This window comes from Vanessa atalanta, chromosome Z, assembly GCF_905147765.1.
Source record: "Vanessa atalanta chromosome Z, ilVanAtal1.2, whole genome shotgun sequence".
Lineage (NCBI taxonomy): Eukaryota > Metazoa > Arthropoda > Insecta > Lepidoptera > Nymphalidae > Vanessa > Vanessa atalanta.
In genome coordinates this window covers 14,424,155-14,442,796 of record NC_061902.1, presented here as the reverse complement: position 1 = coordinate 14,442,796, position 18,642 = coordinate 14,424,155, and the positions used below count along the sequence as shown (strand labels likewise).

General features: G+C 34.2%; 1 protein-coding gene across 3 annotated transcripts in view; it reads right to left on the bottom strand.

The window, feature by feature from the left end:
• LOC125075988 (triple functional domain protein) overlaps positions 1-18,642 on the bottom strand; it is a 78,990-nt gene that overhangs the window by 5,849 nt on the left and 54,499 nt on the right. For 2 of the 3 annotated variants that reach the window (XR_007120268.1, XM_047687902.1), the window contains exons 32-42: positions 15,033-15,156; positions 14,257-14,373; positions 11,542-11,607; positions 11,281-11,364; positions 10,046-10,246; positions 9,163-9,260; positions 8,155-8,347; positions 7,727-7,924; positions 5,904-6,092; positions 5,183-5,397; positions 1,435-1,639 (exon numbers count right to left, since the gene is read on the bottom strand). Coding sequence is in view for 2 of the 3 variants with exons in the window: in XM_047687902.1 (XP_047543858.1) it covers positions 1,435-1,639; positions 5,183-5,397; positions 5,904-6,092; positions 7,727-7,924; positions 8,155-8,347; positions 9,163-9,260; positions 10,046-10,246; positions 11,281-11,364; positions 11,542-11,607; positions 14,257-14,373; positions 15,033-15,156 (1,690 nt within the window). In the remaining variant the exon portion in view is untranslated. The remainder of the gene's footprint in view (positions 1-1,434; positions 1,640-5,182; positions 5,398-5,903; positions 6,093-7,726; positions 7,925-8,154; positions 8,348-9,162; positions 9,261-10,045; positions 10,247-11,280; positions 11,365-11,541; positions 11,608-14,256; positions 14,374-15,032; positions 15,157-18,642) is intronic. The other variant, XM_047687903.1, reaches the window with a different exon arrangement.

Here is an 18,642-nt window from a genome sequence, read left to right as displayed (position 1 = left end):
TGAGTCATAATTGTCATCATCATCATACCAGCAGTAAGGCAAACGCTGCTGGATAAAAGTCTCCCCGAAGGATCGCCACGATTTCCAGTCTTGCGCCGTCTATATAACGCTTCCCGTGATCTTCACAAGATCGTCTATCCACCTTTCCGCCCCAGTTGCTACCGAGTGATGTACCCATTCATGTGATTGATCCATTGACATCAACGCCATTTTTCCCAGTCTTGATGATAAAATATATCTTTTAAGGCTGAGGTAAGCATTTTCGGTCTTATCCCTATCAGTCTATAGGGCTATCAGTAGGGACCTCTGGATTAGGACATTGATATTCAATGAGCTCTTAACAGTCTGTGCTTGCTGCCGGATTTTATCACCTTGATCTTAGAATCGTTATTGTAGATTTAATTTTGAATAAATATGCTTGGTGAGTGAACTAGTGTAATTATATGTACAAATATATCAGATAACCCGAAACTGACTTAAAAAGGTAATTAGACTTCGCATTTATGTATCCATCGAAATTTTATACTATCCATTCAATAAAAATCCATACAAATTTATTATCAATATTAAATATAAATTAATTTATTTAAGTTCTCCGGCGATAACGGCATTTATATAATATAGTGTAAAATAATTGATTACTTATGTATTAGGAGCCACTAAAATATGTCATATTTTTTCATTGTACTTTTTGTAAAATACAAGTGAGTGTATATTCAGTTGGTCGGCCTGAAGTTTTATCGCCAAAGGTTAGTTTTAATGAACAAAAGTGCAAGTACGGGCTGAACTAATCTACAGATGTGCTGTTAAAATTTTGTAAATATTCGAGTTACGTTATTATCGTTAATGGATGCGTTTTTTATAATTATGTTTATATTTGTGTGCGCATTTATATTTATGTATGCGATACTTATATTATTTTAATTAGTCGTTGAGATAATGTGCATAACATTTTACTGAAATAACATTTCACTTTTTTACTGTCTCTGACGACGGCCTTCTACTGTATTTTAGTAGAGTTCGAATATTAGTGAATGAGGTAAGACTACATCCAGTCGTAGATTTCAAGTTTTGTAATCATTAATTTAATTTTTCAATGATGTTAAAAAGCGTACTTACAAAACGCATTTATTATTTTATTATTACTGTTATTAAAACTGGGTTCCATAAAGAGTTTTTTTAAATTATTCATTTTGGATAAGGTCTGGAATACTGTGCAATTTGTTTTATCGTGTTTACGTTTAGTTTATACCAATCGAGTTATAAATTATGTTAACTTTAAGCTGAATGTTAGGAACAACTTCGATGAAGTTAGTGGCTTAATATGCTAGAATATACGTCAGTTCAGCTCTAAGTAGCAAATAAACATTTCCTTCTTTTTCCAAGTACAACTTTCTACCAGTCTATAATATCACTTTTGATAGAAGGACTTACGTTATGATGCTGTGGTGAGGTAGGGGTCAACGGAGCGTTACTGGGCACTTTCTTGTGGTCGTCACGGGCGCTTGAGGGCAGGTTGATAGTATTGGCCTTGGCGTGGGGGCGCTGAGTGCGACCACGAAGTTCTGGTGCTAAGCGGCCCCCCATAGACGGCGGAACACTCTCTGTCTTGCGGAGCCCGCACCACCCCTCACCCATACTAAATAGGAGGGGAATAGGATATTAAAATAAAAAAAATAAAAAAACTAAAATGGGCTAATCGAAGACCAGCTTTTACCTAAATCAATGTTCGAATTAATAAAATACATTTTATCGCTAATCGCTTTACTCTTTTCGTAAGCCTCTTAATGTTAGTGGAATAGGATATTCAGGAATAGGTTGTTATACCAGTTTTATGATATCCAAATTAAGCAAATACGGTCATTCATTGATTAAAGTCAAAGCATATGGAATATTTCATAGATCAAGAATTCAGTTAATTACCAATAAGAAAATTTATTGTTGTTAATCAAAACAAAGTAATAACGTTAAATTCAATATAATCACATATTTCCATAGTTGAAAGTTATACTGTTTGATATTGATGTGTTATTCTAATAAGAATTTAATTTAATTTGAAGACACCCTTGGTCCCTTTAAGAAGCATATCGCTGATTTAACAACCACACCTCACGAAGGCAAATAGCTTTAATGTCTGTAGCGTTGCATCGGCGTTGTTAATAGGCTTAAAGCTGGCCTCAGTAAAATAAAAAGTAATAAAAATAATATCATAAGCATGCGGGGCTAAAAGCATTAAATCACAAGCGTTTTTATTCACATTTATTGGTTACTCGTGTAACATATAGTCACGTAGTACAGTGATGATAAAGGATTAGTATATTTACATGACCATAAATAAGTTAGTTAACAGTAATATATACAAGAAATTTTATAAAAGGATTAAGCATAGAATCGAAGTTTTTCTAGAAAATACAATAATTTTTATAGATTTAAAATATTATACTTCAACTAATATAGATGGAAAACATTTTCAAGTCATAAAAGATATTTTATTTAGCAATAGTATCCGCTAAGCTACATATCTAATTAATTCTTTCAGACAATATTTTTTGAATTTTATAAGAAACGTACGAACGTACAAGCCATCTTTGGTTCTAATGAATATACGGATAGTACGGAATACATAATGGATACATGACAATTCAGAAAGCTGATATCAAAAGAACAAACACACTCAGACACGATTGAATCAATACAAGATGACTGACACTTTACAAAACCGTACAAACGAAGGCAAATAATTATATTAATCATTATACGGATTAATTTAGTCCATTTATTCTTAATATTTATTTACCTTAATTTTGCACCAATTTTTTTTACAATTTTCTTTCCAGGTGGAAGACATCACGACTTAGATTTACGGCTGTCCCGAATAAATTCGAATGTTACAAGTAAATGCGATTTATTTTATTTTATTATCTGATCATTATGTTAGTTTTTTTTTTTCGTATTATTCATAAAAATAAATGAAGTCTTTTATAAATCAAACTTCATATTTTTATTTCCATAGAAAATAGCGGATAATAGCATAGTTAAATATAGTAAATATTGAGTTAGATATTTTATTACAATATTAACATCGAAAGCAGATTTTAGTGTTAGCAGTTAAGTATAGCTCTCCGAATACACCAATGCCGAATCGCGCTCGATCTAGCACAGAATATGGAAGAAGTTTACACGCGATGGACGTACTCAATATCTAGTCTTGCATTCGTGTACTCAGTCGCTACCATTCTAATTTATAAAAACCATACACCTACGTACTTTTGTCGAAAAATTTGTCACCTTAAACTATGATATTTATCGCAACTGAAATACGATCGTGTACAACTTAAATTGGCCCCATTCGATTTAAAATTAACACTCTGAACCATGCGAAATCCGAAACTGAATTAACCACAACTCGAGGACTACTCGGGACTAAATGTTTAATGGGTGAACAATGCCATCAAATACTACAATATGTTCGTATATTCAATAATCGGGTATATTTCTACGTTAACTAGTAAAAATTTGTAGCGACGGTTGTATTCGGTTTGATGATTGTTATACATCTACATGAGTACAGCTTAGAATAAAGTGATACACTATTGTCAATACATATGAGAATGAGGTCTAGCCGATTAGCGATTGTTAATATAAACGTTGGACGTGTGAGTTTGAGTCTATGTATATAACAGTTCGTACTGAATCTTTCACACAATACTTGTGACCGACACCCTACAATCACCACTTATCGCGAATCTTACATTTCTCATACATTTTAAAATGTTCACTCCAGATTATAATTCCAGTCTTCTTTAATTTAATCTTAACACTAACCAAATCGAGTATGAACAACTACGCCTATGTATATAGACTTCGATAAACGCTATTCAGGCATCACAATGTCGGAACTTCGATATCAACCAGAATCAAATCAAATTCTTTAAATTATTAATATCTTAACAATTACAACCTAGTACCCATCGTGTGAAGGCATTTTTGGTTAAAATGATAAAAAAAATGTATAGTAAAAAGTAATAAATTTTAATTGATATGTTTGTGCTGACGCTATATTATAATATCTAACGGTGCCTCGAATGTACGCCTCTATCGATACAATAGACTTAGAAACGGTACTATCAATTTATCGACACTGCTGTTGGAAATGAATAAACCGAAACTCTGGACCAATCATTGTAAGCCATTCTTGCTAGTTTATAAAACGTCAATCACGTCAGTGGCGCGTGTCATATGAGCATAAAGTAACGAGCACGTGTCATTTGGTCGATAATAGAAGGCAAAAGAAAATGGCGTTACCCATGAGAAATGTTAGTTCACAAAGGTATTTGAGCAGTCTCACGCGGTATTTCGAATTTTAAATATTTAGTGAAACGTGAGATAGTTGTTCGGTTTAACCCATTTCCAATTAACAATGGTAAGCAAAATATTATAGATATTATCACTAATTACGAGTCAATTCCAAAGAGTTCTTAAAGCCTAGTGCGATTAACTATAACGTTATTAATATAAACTAAGCTAATTAGTTGTAAACTGATGTTACGAGTTACGTGTTGGCAGTAATTTTATTGCGATACTTTTACAATTATTCGTTTTGGGATTACAATATAATACTTAATATAATTATATTTTCAACGACTGTCGTCGAGATGTACGTCTGGCATAACTCCTTATTGTTTGCTACAAAAAATATTTATTATTATTAATTTGTACGAAATCAAACGAAACATATTTGAGATTCCGTATATTTTGTGACATTGTATCATATAGGGGGAAATCTCTGGTTTACAATTTAAATATAACATACATATATAAATGAATTCAGTCACAAAGTGATCACAAAATATACAAAATATGTATGTAGTGAAAATTACAAATGGAATATAGAACGAACTATAATGCAATAAAGTAAATGTTTTGAAATACAGAAAATATTGTTATTACTATTTAATGAAAACTCTTTGTTTATAGCAACAAGTAACTTATCCTCTAAAAGCTTCCATAGCAAAATGTATTACATGACAACACACTGTTACTAAGATATATGCAAAATTAGGCTTTTAATGCGAGATAAGAAATCAATTAGACTATCGACGTCTTTTAGATTTATCTCTAGCATCTACGGTGTTAGTCGAAAGCGTATGAAGGCAGCGCGCGACCACGGGCGGGTACTTACGCGGAAGCGTCGCGTTGGAGAAAGGCACTAGGATTCTCCAGCCGCTCGCCGAAGATGAGCTGCGATTGCAGTATGGTGGACAGCGTGGAGATCCAGAGGTGGCGGCGGGCCTCGGGCGCGCGGCACATGAACGTCTGCTTCGGCTTGTTCGGATCCACCGAGTGAATGAGGAATGAGTTGCTGCCGTCTATCTCCTCCAACTCCATCTTGTTCACCTAGATTTATTTTACGAGTTTAACGCAATCTTAGAATAATACATTTATTTATTACCCGATGGTATATCCTATCGCAAAACATTGTAACGTTGGTATTTTATTACAAAACAGCAACTTTAACACTCATATTTCAAACGTTAAAAAAAAGACGAGCCTACATACATACATACCTACCTGTATAATCTTTCATCCTTTTTGGCGATTAATTTAACGCATTAATATTAGCCTAAATACCAATTTTAATAATTCTAACATCAGTAATTACGATTTTCCATAAAACATTAATCCCACATTTACCCTTGTTAAGAGAGGAAAATTTTTGAAAAATTCTCTTTTATTGATCTCCTACGTTCCATAAGGAACTCCTGTGGAAAATTTTATTCTAGTGGTCCCAGCATTATAAATTTGAATTGGGTAGATATTAATAAAAAACATTTGAATAAAAACACGTTGAGAGTATTTTTAAAGAGTGTCAAACATTGTTGCTGTATTCAAGCCGCAGTTACCTGAACGTGAGCTTTGTAGTTGTACGTGGGGCTTGTGAATTGAGACTTCTTGCCCACGGCCTCGGTGAAGATTACGCACTGCTGGAAGAGGAACACGTGCAGCTCCTTGCCCTTGTCGTTGGAGCAGTTTGCATCCGAAACTACCAGCGGCTCTTGAAATAGTAGTTTCCCTTGAGCGGCTATGTTACCCTGAAATAAATATACATACAGCATAATGTACACTATACTAACAAAAATTGGTCCGCTCTATTTAAGTTCTATTAAACTCTCGTCAAATATTGTCTTTCCGCGATTATTAAATATCCTATTAAATATTAAACTGAAGGTTTTAAATTTCCATAATGGGATTAGGCGTGTATGGAAGCGATCGAGCCAACTCAGTTATCCTCTTAGTTTATTTTATTTATTAGATAGACCGACCAGCTGAAGTCACGATGATGATGGTAAGTAGTCACCACCACCCTTGAGTACTAAGATGTTATAATCCTCGTGCCCATAGTTACACAAGATCTTTCCCATTTAAAACCGGACCACAACAATACCAAGTAATGCTGTTTAGCGGTAGAATAAGTGGTGAGTGAGTGGTACAAAACACTAACACCTAATCGACACCACTATAGGAGATTTGGCGTAGGTTCTATTTGTGTCTTGGCCTTATTGATCGAATGAAATAAGTCTCCTGATAGACTTGATATATACTCTAGATACTGTCACACTCTTCTATATAATATAAATATTACATCAATATAATATATATAAAATATAATTGAATAAAATTGTAAATTCTTCATACTTTTTTTATGTCGCGAGCGTTTGACTTTTTAAAATATTTTTTTTTTTGGCATTAGCAGCCCGTAAACGTCCCACTGCTGGGAAAGGCCTCCTCTCCCTTTGAGGAGAAGGTTTGGAGCATATTCCACCACGCTGCTCCAATGCGGGTTGGCGGAAAAATTTTAAAATATATTTCGCATTTTTTAATTTCGACCGCAAACACATTTGATCGATCTTTGTATGTATATACAACTAAAGTTACGTATACGTTACATTGTGTATTCAGTTGCATCGCAATAATAAAAATATTTTGATGAATATCGTGTACTCATTAAAATAAGGCGTGTACATTATATCAGGAAGACCGGAGAGCGATTGAGTCATTTGGTGGTAAGGGTTCACCTTTGCTCAACGACACTGCGATGACAAAAAGTAGAACCCACTCCTATCACCTTCAAGTGCTGCCAACAAGGTTGTCTAAGTTTTGCCCCGGTAAATATGGACTCTACTGGCTTACTCGCCCTTCAAACCGGAATACAGCAATACAGAGTAATGTTGTTTGGCGATTGAATAATTGTTGAGTCGGTCAAATTCGACTTCTTTCTATATAAACATTACTTTGAATTAATTTAAGTAAATAAAGAATAATAAAAAGCAGGCATATTCCATTTGTTTCGTTTTCGTTTCTTTATTTCTCTATAAAATATTTAATATTCAGAAGCTATATAATATATTTTTTACACGTATAAAGATAGCGACCGGGTAACAAATTAGCTATTTCGATTGCGACAAACAAATTTTTTTTTAATAATCCAGATAAGCACATAGCATAATCGCTTAGTAATTCCGTTTTGTTTGATCAAACAATAACAACTTTGCAGCAAAATATATATTCAAATCGCCATAAATACAATTCAGCGTAAAGGCACAAAATTAAAAAAAATCGCATAATTGCAGGAATTTTTCGCACATGCAGGTCTTATATACTATTGTTTATCGCAGTAATAATACGATATGATATAGTTTTAAATATAAACAACTCGTGGACATACCGCGAACCCTTGCAGCCGGCCGACGTCCATCATGTCGTTGGCGTTCTTGGGGATGATGGAGGTGCACTGCACGGCGTCGCGCAAGGACGAGATCACGTTGGGGGCGGCGTTGGCCACTTCAGAGTAGGACAGGATCTTCTTTACGAGCAGGTGATATTTTTGAATGCGTTGAATTGGCTTGATCAGAAGATCGCCGAGCTGAAATTAAAAACTTTAGCTGTCATTCTGTGGTAGTGTTGGCTATCACTATGATGTCTTCAAATGTTTTAAAAGCCAAATTAGGTCGATATAATTTAAACATTTAAATTATAACTTGCCTGAAAGTTTTACAAGAACTACTAATAAGAGTTTAAATTTAATATGAGCTGTTTTTGTTTAAATTCAATATGACATATAATTTTATTGACGAACAAAACTGTGTAACACACCTGCAACTTGTGTCCCAGTTTGTGGCGCAGATCTTGGAAGTAGTGTTCATGTTCGGAGACGATGTATTCCGAGACGGGTTTGTTGCGGCAGTAGGCCTCGTAGAGGAACATCTTCTTTTCCAGGAAACGACGGAACAGCGGTCCCAGCAGTTCGGGAGACTCGATGCAGCCTTCCAGCTCACGGACGAACTTACTGCAAGTATCGTTCACTTATCGTACCTTTCACACAAACCATTAACGTGGTTCCATTTGGATCGTCTCGAAGGCGCTAGCAGACATATATTCGCCGAGGAGTGTTTCACTCGTATTGTTTATTGTACAAGTAAATGAGTGTAATTAAACAGTCGAGTCAAACATATGAAACACTTTATAGATTCGCAAATTATGCAATAAAATATTCGCTTAGCGTTCTGTGTGATTCAGGAACATTATCATAATATGTTCATTTTTTTGTTCGAAGAATGCAAAGCAGAGTAAACATTAATCACAGTTGAAACGCAAATAAAATATCATTAGTTTTTTTAATAAATCTCAGAGAAGCACAAACGACATTCTTGTTATCAGCTTCGATCATATTTTAGATGATTCTGTTACGATGTATTACTCTTTCTTAAAATATCCAGGTCAGTCAATTTTATATATATTTTTTGTTTATTCAACAATTAATAACTAAATTTAAGTTCGCTAGCACACTGTCCCGATTCCATAGCAAAGAACAAGTTTAACATCGGACTCGCAACAGTACCGCATAGTAATGATTTAAGACGACAAATGCTGGATCATCGATACATAATATAAATATCCACTGTACTAGATCAACCAACCGTAGGAGCGCGAAGAGGCACCACCGATGTTCTCCACGATTAAGATAATATTATTTTAGTTTATACACATAAAGAAAGATCTGAAGATTGTATGTTTAAAATATGGGATTTAAAAAAATACTAAAGTTATTTCGGTGCATATGATTCTGATTTTATTATAGTTAAATGGTGCCAAATTACTTACTCGCGATGCCACTCGTAGATTGCTTGTATGTTTCCGAAGATCATTCGGAGGCGGCGATCGCGAAGACCTTCGGGTATCGGGGGGTCGCTATTGGGATCCTAAAAGAGGGACACATTTTTACAGTTACAGGTTACTTGTCAAAGTCAAAGTCAAAGTCAAAAATCTTTATTCAATATAGAAGTGTTTGCACTTGCTTATTGATTGTCAAAAATCTACCACCGGTTCGGAATTTAGCACCTCGGACCTGAGAAGAACCGGCGAAAGAAACTCAGCGGGATATATTTTTTTTCATTTTTTTTAACCATTTTCCATGTAGGTACAATGATAAGTATATATTAGTTGTTTGAAACAGCCTGGAGGCGATCATTTCATTCCCAAGGTGTGCAGTCAACTAAAAAGTCATTAGTGTTGTAATATCCTTTAGCACACAAACGCTCTTTAACGACTCTTTTGAATTTTATAATTGAATAATTTTGAACGTTTTCTGGGATGTTACTTTTCTACTCGAGTCTTACAAAGATTGGTTTGAAATGTAGATAAGTCCTAATAAGAGATTATTAGGATAAATCCACACTTTTATTTTGTATACATCTTTTCACATTATAAATTTATTTAATATTATTATATAGGACATAAAAATAAAGAATGTTTAAGGCGTACCATACATTTTGTCTTATCCTATTTTATTTGGTGTCACCGCAATTTGTTAACTAGGTTAAAATAATTCAGTGCCATCGGGGCATTCCCAATGATCCATTTGAGATTGAATCACCTCATCCACATCGAGTCGAGACGCTTACGTGCTCAACGCAATCAGCGCCTAACAAGAATCCCGTAAACGTATTTTAATAGTACGTTGTTAGAGCTTGAACGAATACGATACCATCATGTGCTTCATGTATCCGTCGCAGACGAGGCTCAGGTCGGAAACGTATATCTTCTCGGTGTCGTAGAGCTCGCGAAGCACGTACTCGCGTTTCTTGAGCGTGGCCTCGATGCAGTCGGCACTGGCCGCCTCCTCTTCCTCCCCCGCGGCCCCGTCCGCCCCGCGCGCCGGACCCGTGCCGCCCCCACCGTGCTGCTCCTGCGTTTTCACATATTAACATGTATTTATGTTAATCGACAAAAATACAAATAGAGGCCTTGGCTATATTTGTTAAAAAAAAAAAAAAAACATTTAAAAACCCGAACAAATAAGTGCTTAATTAACTCAAATAAATAATATAACGTAAAACAAAAAATAGAAGCTTTCAAATGTAATTCATCGCCTTGTAACATTATTTAGAAATTGCTATTGCATCCTACTTCACATAAGCAGGATTTCTAACAGGACAAAAATACGAAGCGGTCAAGAAAAACAACTACCAAAGCAATAGTCATGCATTTAAATAAAGATGCCTGAAATGAAGCCTGTACTGTACATACACAAACGCGCCGAAACACACAAACACGCTTCAAATACGACCTATATTACAAAATAATTTAATTAAAAATACCAAAAACTCTAACATCTAATCCATTATTATCCTTCAGATAAATGCGTTTAATTAATTCAAAAACTTCAATTAAATTTTTAAACAACTGAAAATGTACTTTATTCAAGTAGGCTCTACGAGGCCTTTTTGTATCATCATTTTACAAGATTCATTTAAATTAAAAGTTACCACCGGTTGGGATCGTAATTTCTTATCGGTTCTGCTTAGTTTAAATGACACAGGTAATCAAATACAATTGAATTATTATCATATAATGTAATATTAATCCAAGTCAATTCGTCAATATTGATCGTCGTTACTGGTCACGAAATCGTTGGTGTATAACAACTGAAGCGGCGCGGGTACACATGATTAAACACACGATTAATAACCAACGATTATCGATCCCAATTAAAACTGCTGCATCCGAGGTGGAACTGAAAACTGCATCATAAACTCGTTAGGGAGTTTTAAACTACTGGCGAATTTAATACTCTTATTTTTCATCGACATTCATAAGCGAATCCGTGCCTACTTTGTCTACGTTTTCCCTATAAATATCAGAATAATTACGGTTATTCTCGAACGAAATCACAATTAACGGGAAAATCATGCACACTACATGCTTTGACTTGAATCGAACCATTTTTTCCTTGACTATTTGTTCTATTTCGGCGATATCGGCGGGACCACCGTTAGAATCCAGCGCGTCCATTGCCAATGAGTTCTGAAAATGTTACCAATATATAACCCAGGTGTTCTCAAGCACCTACTCGCACCCTCGTTTGTTAGTTACAAGTTAAGAAAGAGAGCATAAATAGTTTTGAGTAGAATATTTTGAAGTAATTTTATTTGAACGAATGAAGTGGCAGAGAGGAAGAGATAGCGTGGGGTGTATACTGACCCGGGCGGCGGGCGCGGTGGTGGCGGTCGCGGGGATGGGCGCCTGTTGCAACACCGCTTGCGGATCCTGTCACATAATACATCATTCTATCAGTCGAAACATTCTCTGTTGAAATAACACAGTTAAGAGATTAGCTTAATAAAAGACTAATTTAAGTGATTCGATTTCGACACGGCATGTATCATGCAAAAAGACCTTCAACGTATGACTCGCCATGGTCGATATAAATAGATATACTTATAACTACGTATCGTTTTTATAATCTAGGACTAAAATATCATATGTTGATGTTTATTGAAGTCAAAATACTTAATTTTCATACGACATAGTTGCCTCAAACTATAGGAGCACAGATATATCGGTGTATGATCGCATCTGCGTCGATTGTCTACTCGGGCGAGAAAGCAAGTGTATCGGCAATCCGAACGTATATACTCGTGTATATTGAGGCGCTTTTATTCGACCTAACAAGACGTTCATGTTTGATGTAATTGAATAGAGCGATTTCTCGTTTGGCGCCAGGAAATCATAGTAATTTATAGCTAAGGGACGCCATTCATTCATATTACGCAAGTTCGTTTAAATCGTATATTTAGTTTCATCACAAACTTTCGTAAAAATAGAACATTTGTGACAAAAATAAAGCGTTTCTTGCTTAATTGTTGGGACTTGATATTATTGCAAATTATATTTTTGTATATTTAGAATTTACGTAGTAAGAAGAGTTTTTGAATTTCATAGTCAGTTTTTAAATTGATGGATTATTCTACTCAACGTTGCGTTGCCCTTTCGAATGATACCAAATATAAACAAATCTTAAAATGCGTGATAGTTAGCTAGTTTTTAATTCATTTACAGTGATTTTTACGTTTAAATAATGTTATGATCTACACTTTTGATTTTATGGAGTAAACATAATCTCACCTTATTTTTAATAAAGAACTTGAACATTGAAAAATCTTCGGTAGATCTGTCAATCTAGCTTATGATAAGGTTTTCTATGTTTTTAAAAGGAGTTATAGCCTTTTGGTTGTTGAGATTGATTGATTCGCTTATTTCTGATGTTAAATCACAGAAGAATATTATTTTATATGGACAAAACTGCGTCATGCTAAACCAATATAGCCATATGATAATAATAATAAAAAAAAAAACAAATCGAATTGAAACTCGTCTAATAATTACATTTTTCGAATTATCCTGTTCCTCTGATTATTATTGTCCTAACAACGTATTTATATTAGTTCCTGTTCGTCATTTTACAAGCAACTCATGACACGTGGTCATTTCATAGGATACAATCATACATTCCAATCACCATAAATTAGAATGCAACACCACTAACGCGTTTCTCACTTTTATCGTTTACTGTAACGTTTACGTTACGTCACTTTCACGTTAATGTAGCTGTACTGATTAGTTACTACTTTTTTCTTCATTCATTCGAAATCAGGGTGAACTATGGCACTTATTATTAATAGTATAAGGTACTGGAGAACTTACTTATATATAATAAAGTTTTGAATAATTTTAAATTTTCGTGTAATTATATTATATGATGGATAATTATATTATGAGTATAAGGTAATTATGCCAAGAACTCATAATCCTTACTTTTATTTAAGAACTATGGTTTTTGTATATATACAAAAAATAAACCTTAATATTAATTTTTAACCTAAGGGTTCGATTCACCTGTAAACTCTGACAAATGGCATGTTTCATACACTAATGCCTTATGTCAGAAGCAAATATTCCTGATTAGAAAATCCTTTAAATCTAAAATCACGGCATGGGCTTGTAGAGAAGTATTACGTCATCTTAATCGTCGTAGCGAGTTCCAATCCTGACAGTACTGAGTTTTGTGCCTATAAAACATTAAGTACTCGATGTTGAAGGAAATGCCGTGGAATACTGTGCATGTGGCGGATTTCATCTTGCCATGTGTATGGGGTATACACCACCTGTTGCATGAATTTTATTTAAGAGGACTTTCGGCATGATGCGAATTTACACTTCACTTTTAAATTATTACCATAAAAAATCTTTAGTATTAAAATTGTTATAAAATAATTGTTTAATAATAAATAGTACAAATTATAACCAGTAAAGCAGTTTAGGAATATGGATAATTACGCTTATCGCCTTACAACAGCCGAAAGCCATGTCGTTCGTTGAATAGTATAAATTCAGTACATTCCTAGAATGCCGAGGTCCGAGTACAATGACGTATTATGCCTGGAGAGTCTGTTATTCCACAAATTAAAACTTACATATTTTTGTATATTTAGTGACGAATACTCGAAAACAAAAACTGTAGTTCGAAACGGTAATCGAAACGTTCTCATGATGTGTGTGAAGGTTTAAGCATTAAACAAAGGTTGCTACTTATTGTTAGCCTGGCTAAAGAAAGTTTGCCTTGAACACTAAAAGGAGACTTATCGTAAAATGTCTTAAGGACATTTTTTGGTGATAACGTTTTTGTTTACTTATAATATGCATTTATTTATTTATTCACAAGTTTGAATTAGGTTTTTTTAAGTAAGTACGTGTTGTATTGTCAAGCATGAAATTACTTACTGCCTAACATTACCAGTGATAATGTAACGGGGATCTTATCTTATACCTAATAAAACATTAGAGTGTAAAATTCTTGATGTTCAGTTTGGAAAAGAATTGTTTCTATTTTCAACACAAGTGAGTGGTAACACTAACCTGTATCGGTTTCATGGGCGGCGGCAGTTCAAGGTCGGGTGCGTCGTCCTCCGCATCGTCGAGCGCGGCCGCGCTGCCTTCGCCATCTTCTACGCGCGCATTTTCAGCGTATGGTAGCTACACACACACACACACACACACACGGTATTACGTAAACATAGAAAAATCAACATGAATAATATACTCATAATGTGTGCGTTTGAATAGCTCAGACACGCAACTAAATAAAGATTGAATACTGTTACGATACGCACTGGACTTAAAAAAATATTCCAGTTGTATTTAATACTATGTATGTTCTATTGATTGATTGAGTTTTAGGTAAGCACGTGCCTGATATTCCTGATAATCCTAGACAAGCATGTCCTCAATCTGCATCAAGGATCTCCTATTTATGATAGATAACCGATCAAATGTCTTTAAAAAATAATTGAATTATCTATAGTAAAAATATATATACACATGATAGCATGACACTAAAATCATCAATATAAAGGATCGTTAAATCGGCATTGTTGACATAGTTTTATGCATTAGCGAACGCTTTGTATCATATCGGTTTAAGTGTTCTCGTTACTCAAACATATAGTAAAAAATACGGTGTTGATCGTCCATAGATACTAATATTTATTCTTATATAGTTTATACTACAGCAGGGTCAGTAACCGACAAACACTCGACTTTACCACCCTGTTAGCTACATTATATCGGGTTTACGATTATGACCATATATTGTCATTTCGTACGAGCATGTATTTGAACTACTAGCACAACACCTTGAGTTTCTTTTCAGATGGCACTTTCTTCAAGGAAGGCTTTTCGGCAGAAGCAGGAGATTTAGCGCCGCCTGGTGTCTTCTCGCCCTTTGCCTGCGACTTGCTAGGTCGTGGTATCCACCTTCTTCTGAAACAAGGTGTTGCTTAGCAAGTCTGCATAGAAATTATATACCTACGAATAGCAAGTAACACTAAATACAATAGATATATAAAAAATATAATAACAACAAGTTTACTTTATAATGTTATTGCCCGCACGCTTAGCTTTGCGAAAGAGGGCGAAGTATCAACGGAGCTACATACATATAGAAGATAAATTGTGAACTCTAAATGAAAATATATCTAATTATAAGCTTAATAAATTTGAAAATATTACACTCGTCAAATAAACAAATTGTTGTATGTCAATTGAATAAATACTAGCAGAAAATATTCTAAGCAAAAAATCGAGTTTTGAACTACTTTTATAAAGTAGGAACCATGTTTTATTTAAAAGCCGGAACCATGGAAAACTCGTTCAGTAATCTCATTGAAATAGGGCTTTCACGTTCAATAGATTTCAAATTGACAGACTGCGATGCTCGAGCGCTTTTTTCACGAACGCTTAAACTATAACTGATAGACAGAAACTACATTTTGCGCATTTATATATATATTTCTATCGAATAGTTTCAGAGAGATGCTTTATATTGTACATAAGAAATAATGGGAGATTTATAATAGCCCGAGAGACGACGTGGCGGGCGGCTAGTTGGATTTATTTACTCAAAATACATGAACGTAATTTTATACATTAACCGCATCACTCGGATTGGTTCTCAACACTTTATCTCATTACAAAGCCACTTTGTGGAGAAATAATATTTATTTTACATTAGTTATTAGAATTTTCGTCTAGAACTACACTTCAAATATATAGAATATTTACTACTACATGAAGACCATTTCGCCCAATTTGTCTATTTTACTTTCCAGAAATGTATGTAAATATCTGCGGCGGCCATTACAAAGACAATCAAACTGCACATAATGTACAAGTGCGTGAGAAAACACTGATGCGGCCTCTATTCCCTCATTCCTATTATCCAAGATTCGACTGACGGCGTACGAGAGTGTAACACTGGCTATTTCCGAAATCTGTACTGTCTGAGCTTCTCGATTCTTCAGGATTTGAACTTGTTAACATGAATACAACACGAGCTATTTTTTAATTGAGTATCTTATGTTTGGTAGGTCACTAACAAATATAAACAAAACGTGAATTAACACACAAGAAAGTTATTTTTATATTAAAATAATAAAGTACACTTATGATAAAATAAAAAATAACTGCCAGTATGTTACTACTGATTATTATTACAACGATAAGTCGTCAAATAAAATAGTTAAATTACACACCTCATTCTCTCTTTCTGTCATCAGTAATTTGACATTCGACTGAAGAAGACAAAGTATTGCGTGTCTGTTATAACATATTATATACCTACAACCGCTAAAACCGTTTCTCGGTAAGGGTGTAAGTATCTTCTTACTCTTTAAGCGAGCAAGAGACAATACAAGTAACTAATATCCCACTATATCCAAGGGCATGTTCGTCTGAGGCATCCACACCGGTACGTACTTGTTTCGTGAGTCTTACAAACTGTGAAGAGGTGACTTCCCGACTTCTGAGAAACTTAGTTTAGGTACACACTACATAATATTAAGCCACACAAGTTGAAGCCGAGTTTCTTGCCACTAATTTCATAGTATATAAATTACGAGATTATTTTACTTTATTTTTGTATGAAATTGAAAAACACGTCGCATTCAAGCTCGTAAAATTTAAAAAGTGAAACTATGAAGATATAACGTCTTAAAAGATACATAAAGGTGGCCTCTTTCTGTGTCGTTCATTGGGTAGGCACTGCGGGCCTTGAGATCAACGTTATCAGCTCCTACGTAATGTGTTAAAGTCATTTTAATTATTATGAAATGGAAACTAGGCCAATTCACGGTGTTTCCTTATTTTCTTTTTACAGTTTTAGAATTAATGCAATTACTTATATTTAATTATATTAAATGTACGGGTTGAATTTTATAATATATAAATTCTATATACTATTAGCGCACGCATGCAATAAACCCTCGAACATGTCTTCATCGTATCCACAGGTCGTAATGAAAATTCCTTTCTCCACTATTCACTATTTAAATAATATTTCATTGATATCAAACATCGATAAACGTATGAGAAATTCAATAAAAATTTTATTCTTATACAAAAAAGTTTTATATATTATATATTAACCTATATAGACAGACGATACAAAGCGGGAATAATTTAATGAATTATTTTTTCTTTTCTCTCTTTCTATCATTATTAATTTGGCATTCGAAAGAATAAGAAAGAGTACTGTGCAACTATACAATCTCTTTACAGCGTTTATTGTAAGGGGTTCATGAAATATATAGGGATATATTTATTTTATTTAGCATATAGTCGATGTCAATTGATAAGTGGACAGATTAAGAACATCGATAAGATAAAAAGACAATTCCCGTGCGTAGTTCAATATCAATTATTAATATTACATTAATTAAACTAAAATATCTTAACACATCTATCAGAGCAAACCTACCCCAGTAAGTGTGGATACTCCGCACCATATGTATGTAGGTGAATAATATTCTTATTTAGAAAGTATAACTTCAACTTGTATCAAGAATGATGATCTCCAGATAGGCAGGTGGCCATTCTCTAAGGAGACTAGACTCTGTTAAGTCTATGGTAAGGCAAATACGACACCACGATTAAGTGTGCAGCCGGTTCGGGATCAATGTCTCCATGTGCTTTTCCCAGCACGGGAATGGACACGTTGCCAACATTATTAGGTTTAGGTTTTACAACTGCTAATTTCATAAACAATATCTAATATGTTGGTCCGTTTTACGCTGTAGTTCTACTTTAACAAAAGTAGATTTGCAAATGCCATAATTCTCATATAAAACGTAATTACCATTTTAAAAATGGAACACATCTCACAACGCTTTCTCGTAGAGTGGAAATCGCTATTATCAACGCTTAACGGCGATGAAGCGCCTGGTAAACATGTCAAGCAGAATTTCGAAAATAACCTTACATTTTTTTTATTAATTCCCAATTATATGAAGTAATATAACTAAAACAAAATAAAGATCAATTTAGATACTTATCGAGTAGAGTATATAACATAAAGAAAGACTTGTTTTTCTGAATGCATACGTCATATATTACACAAGTCCTTAAGTCGAGATAACGTATAAACTATCTTTATTTTTTCCATTACGACCATCATTTTCTTCAGAAATACATCATTTAGGAATCTTGATTATATCGTCCATAAAAAACAAAACAAAAGGAATGGCTCAGGGAAAAGATGGCTAGATCAGCGACTTCTCGATTATAACAAAACATAAAAATGTTGAAATCAACGACATCCTTTTATTTTTATTTACTAAAATGGTACCAATGAACTCACTTGGAGAAAACAATTTGACTCCACATCCTTATATTGATTTAACATAGCACACATCACAGACAATCACGTTCGCAAGTCTACTGCGTTTAGTTCACTAAAAACCGACATAC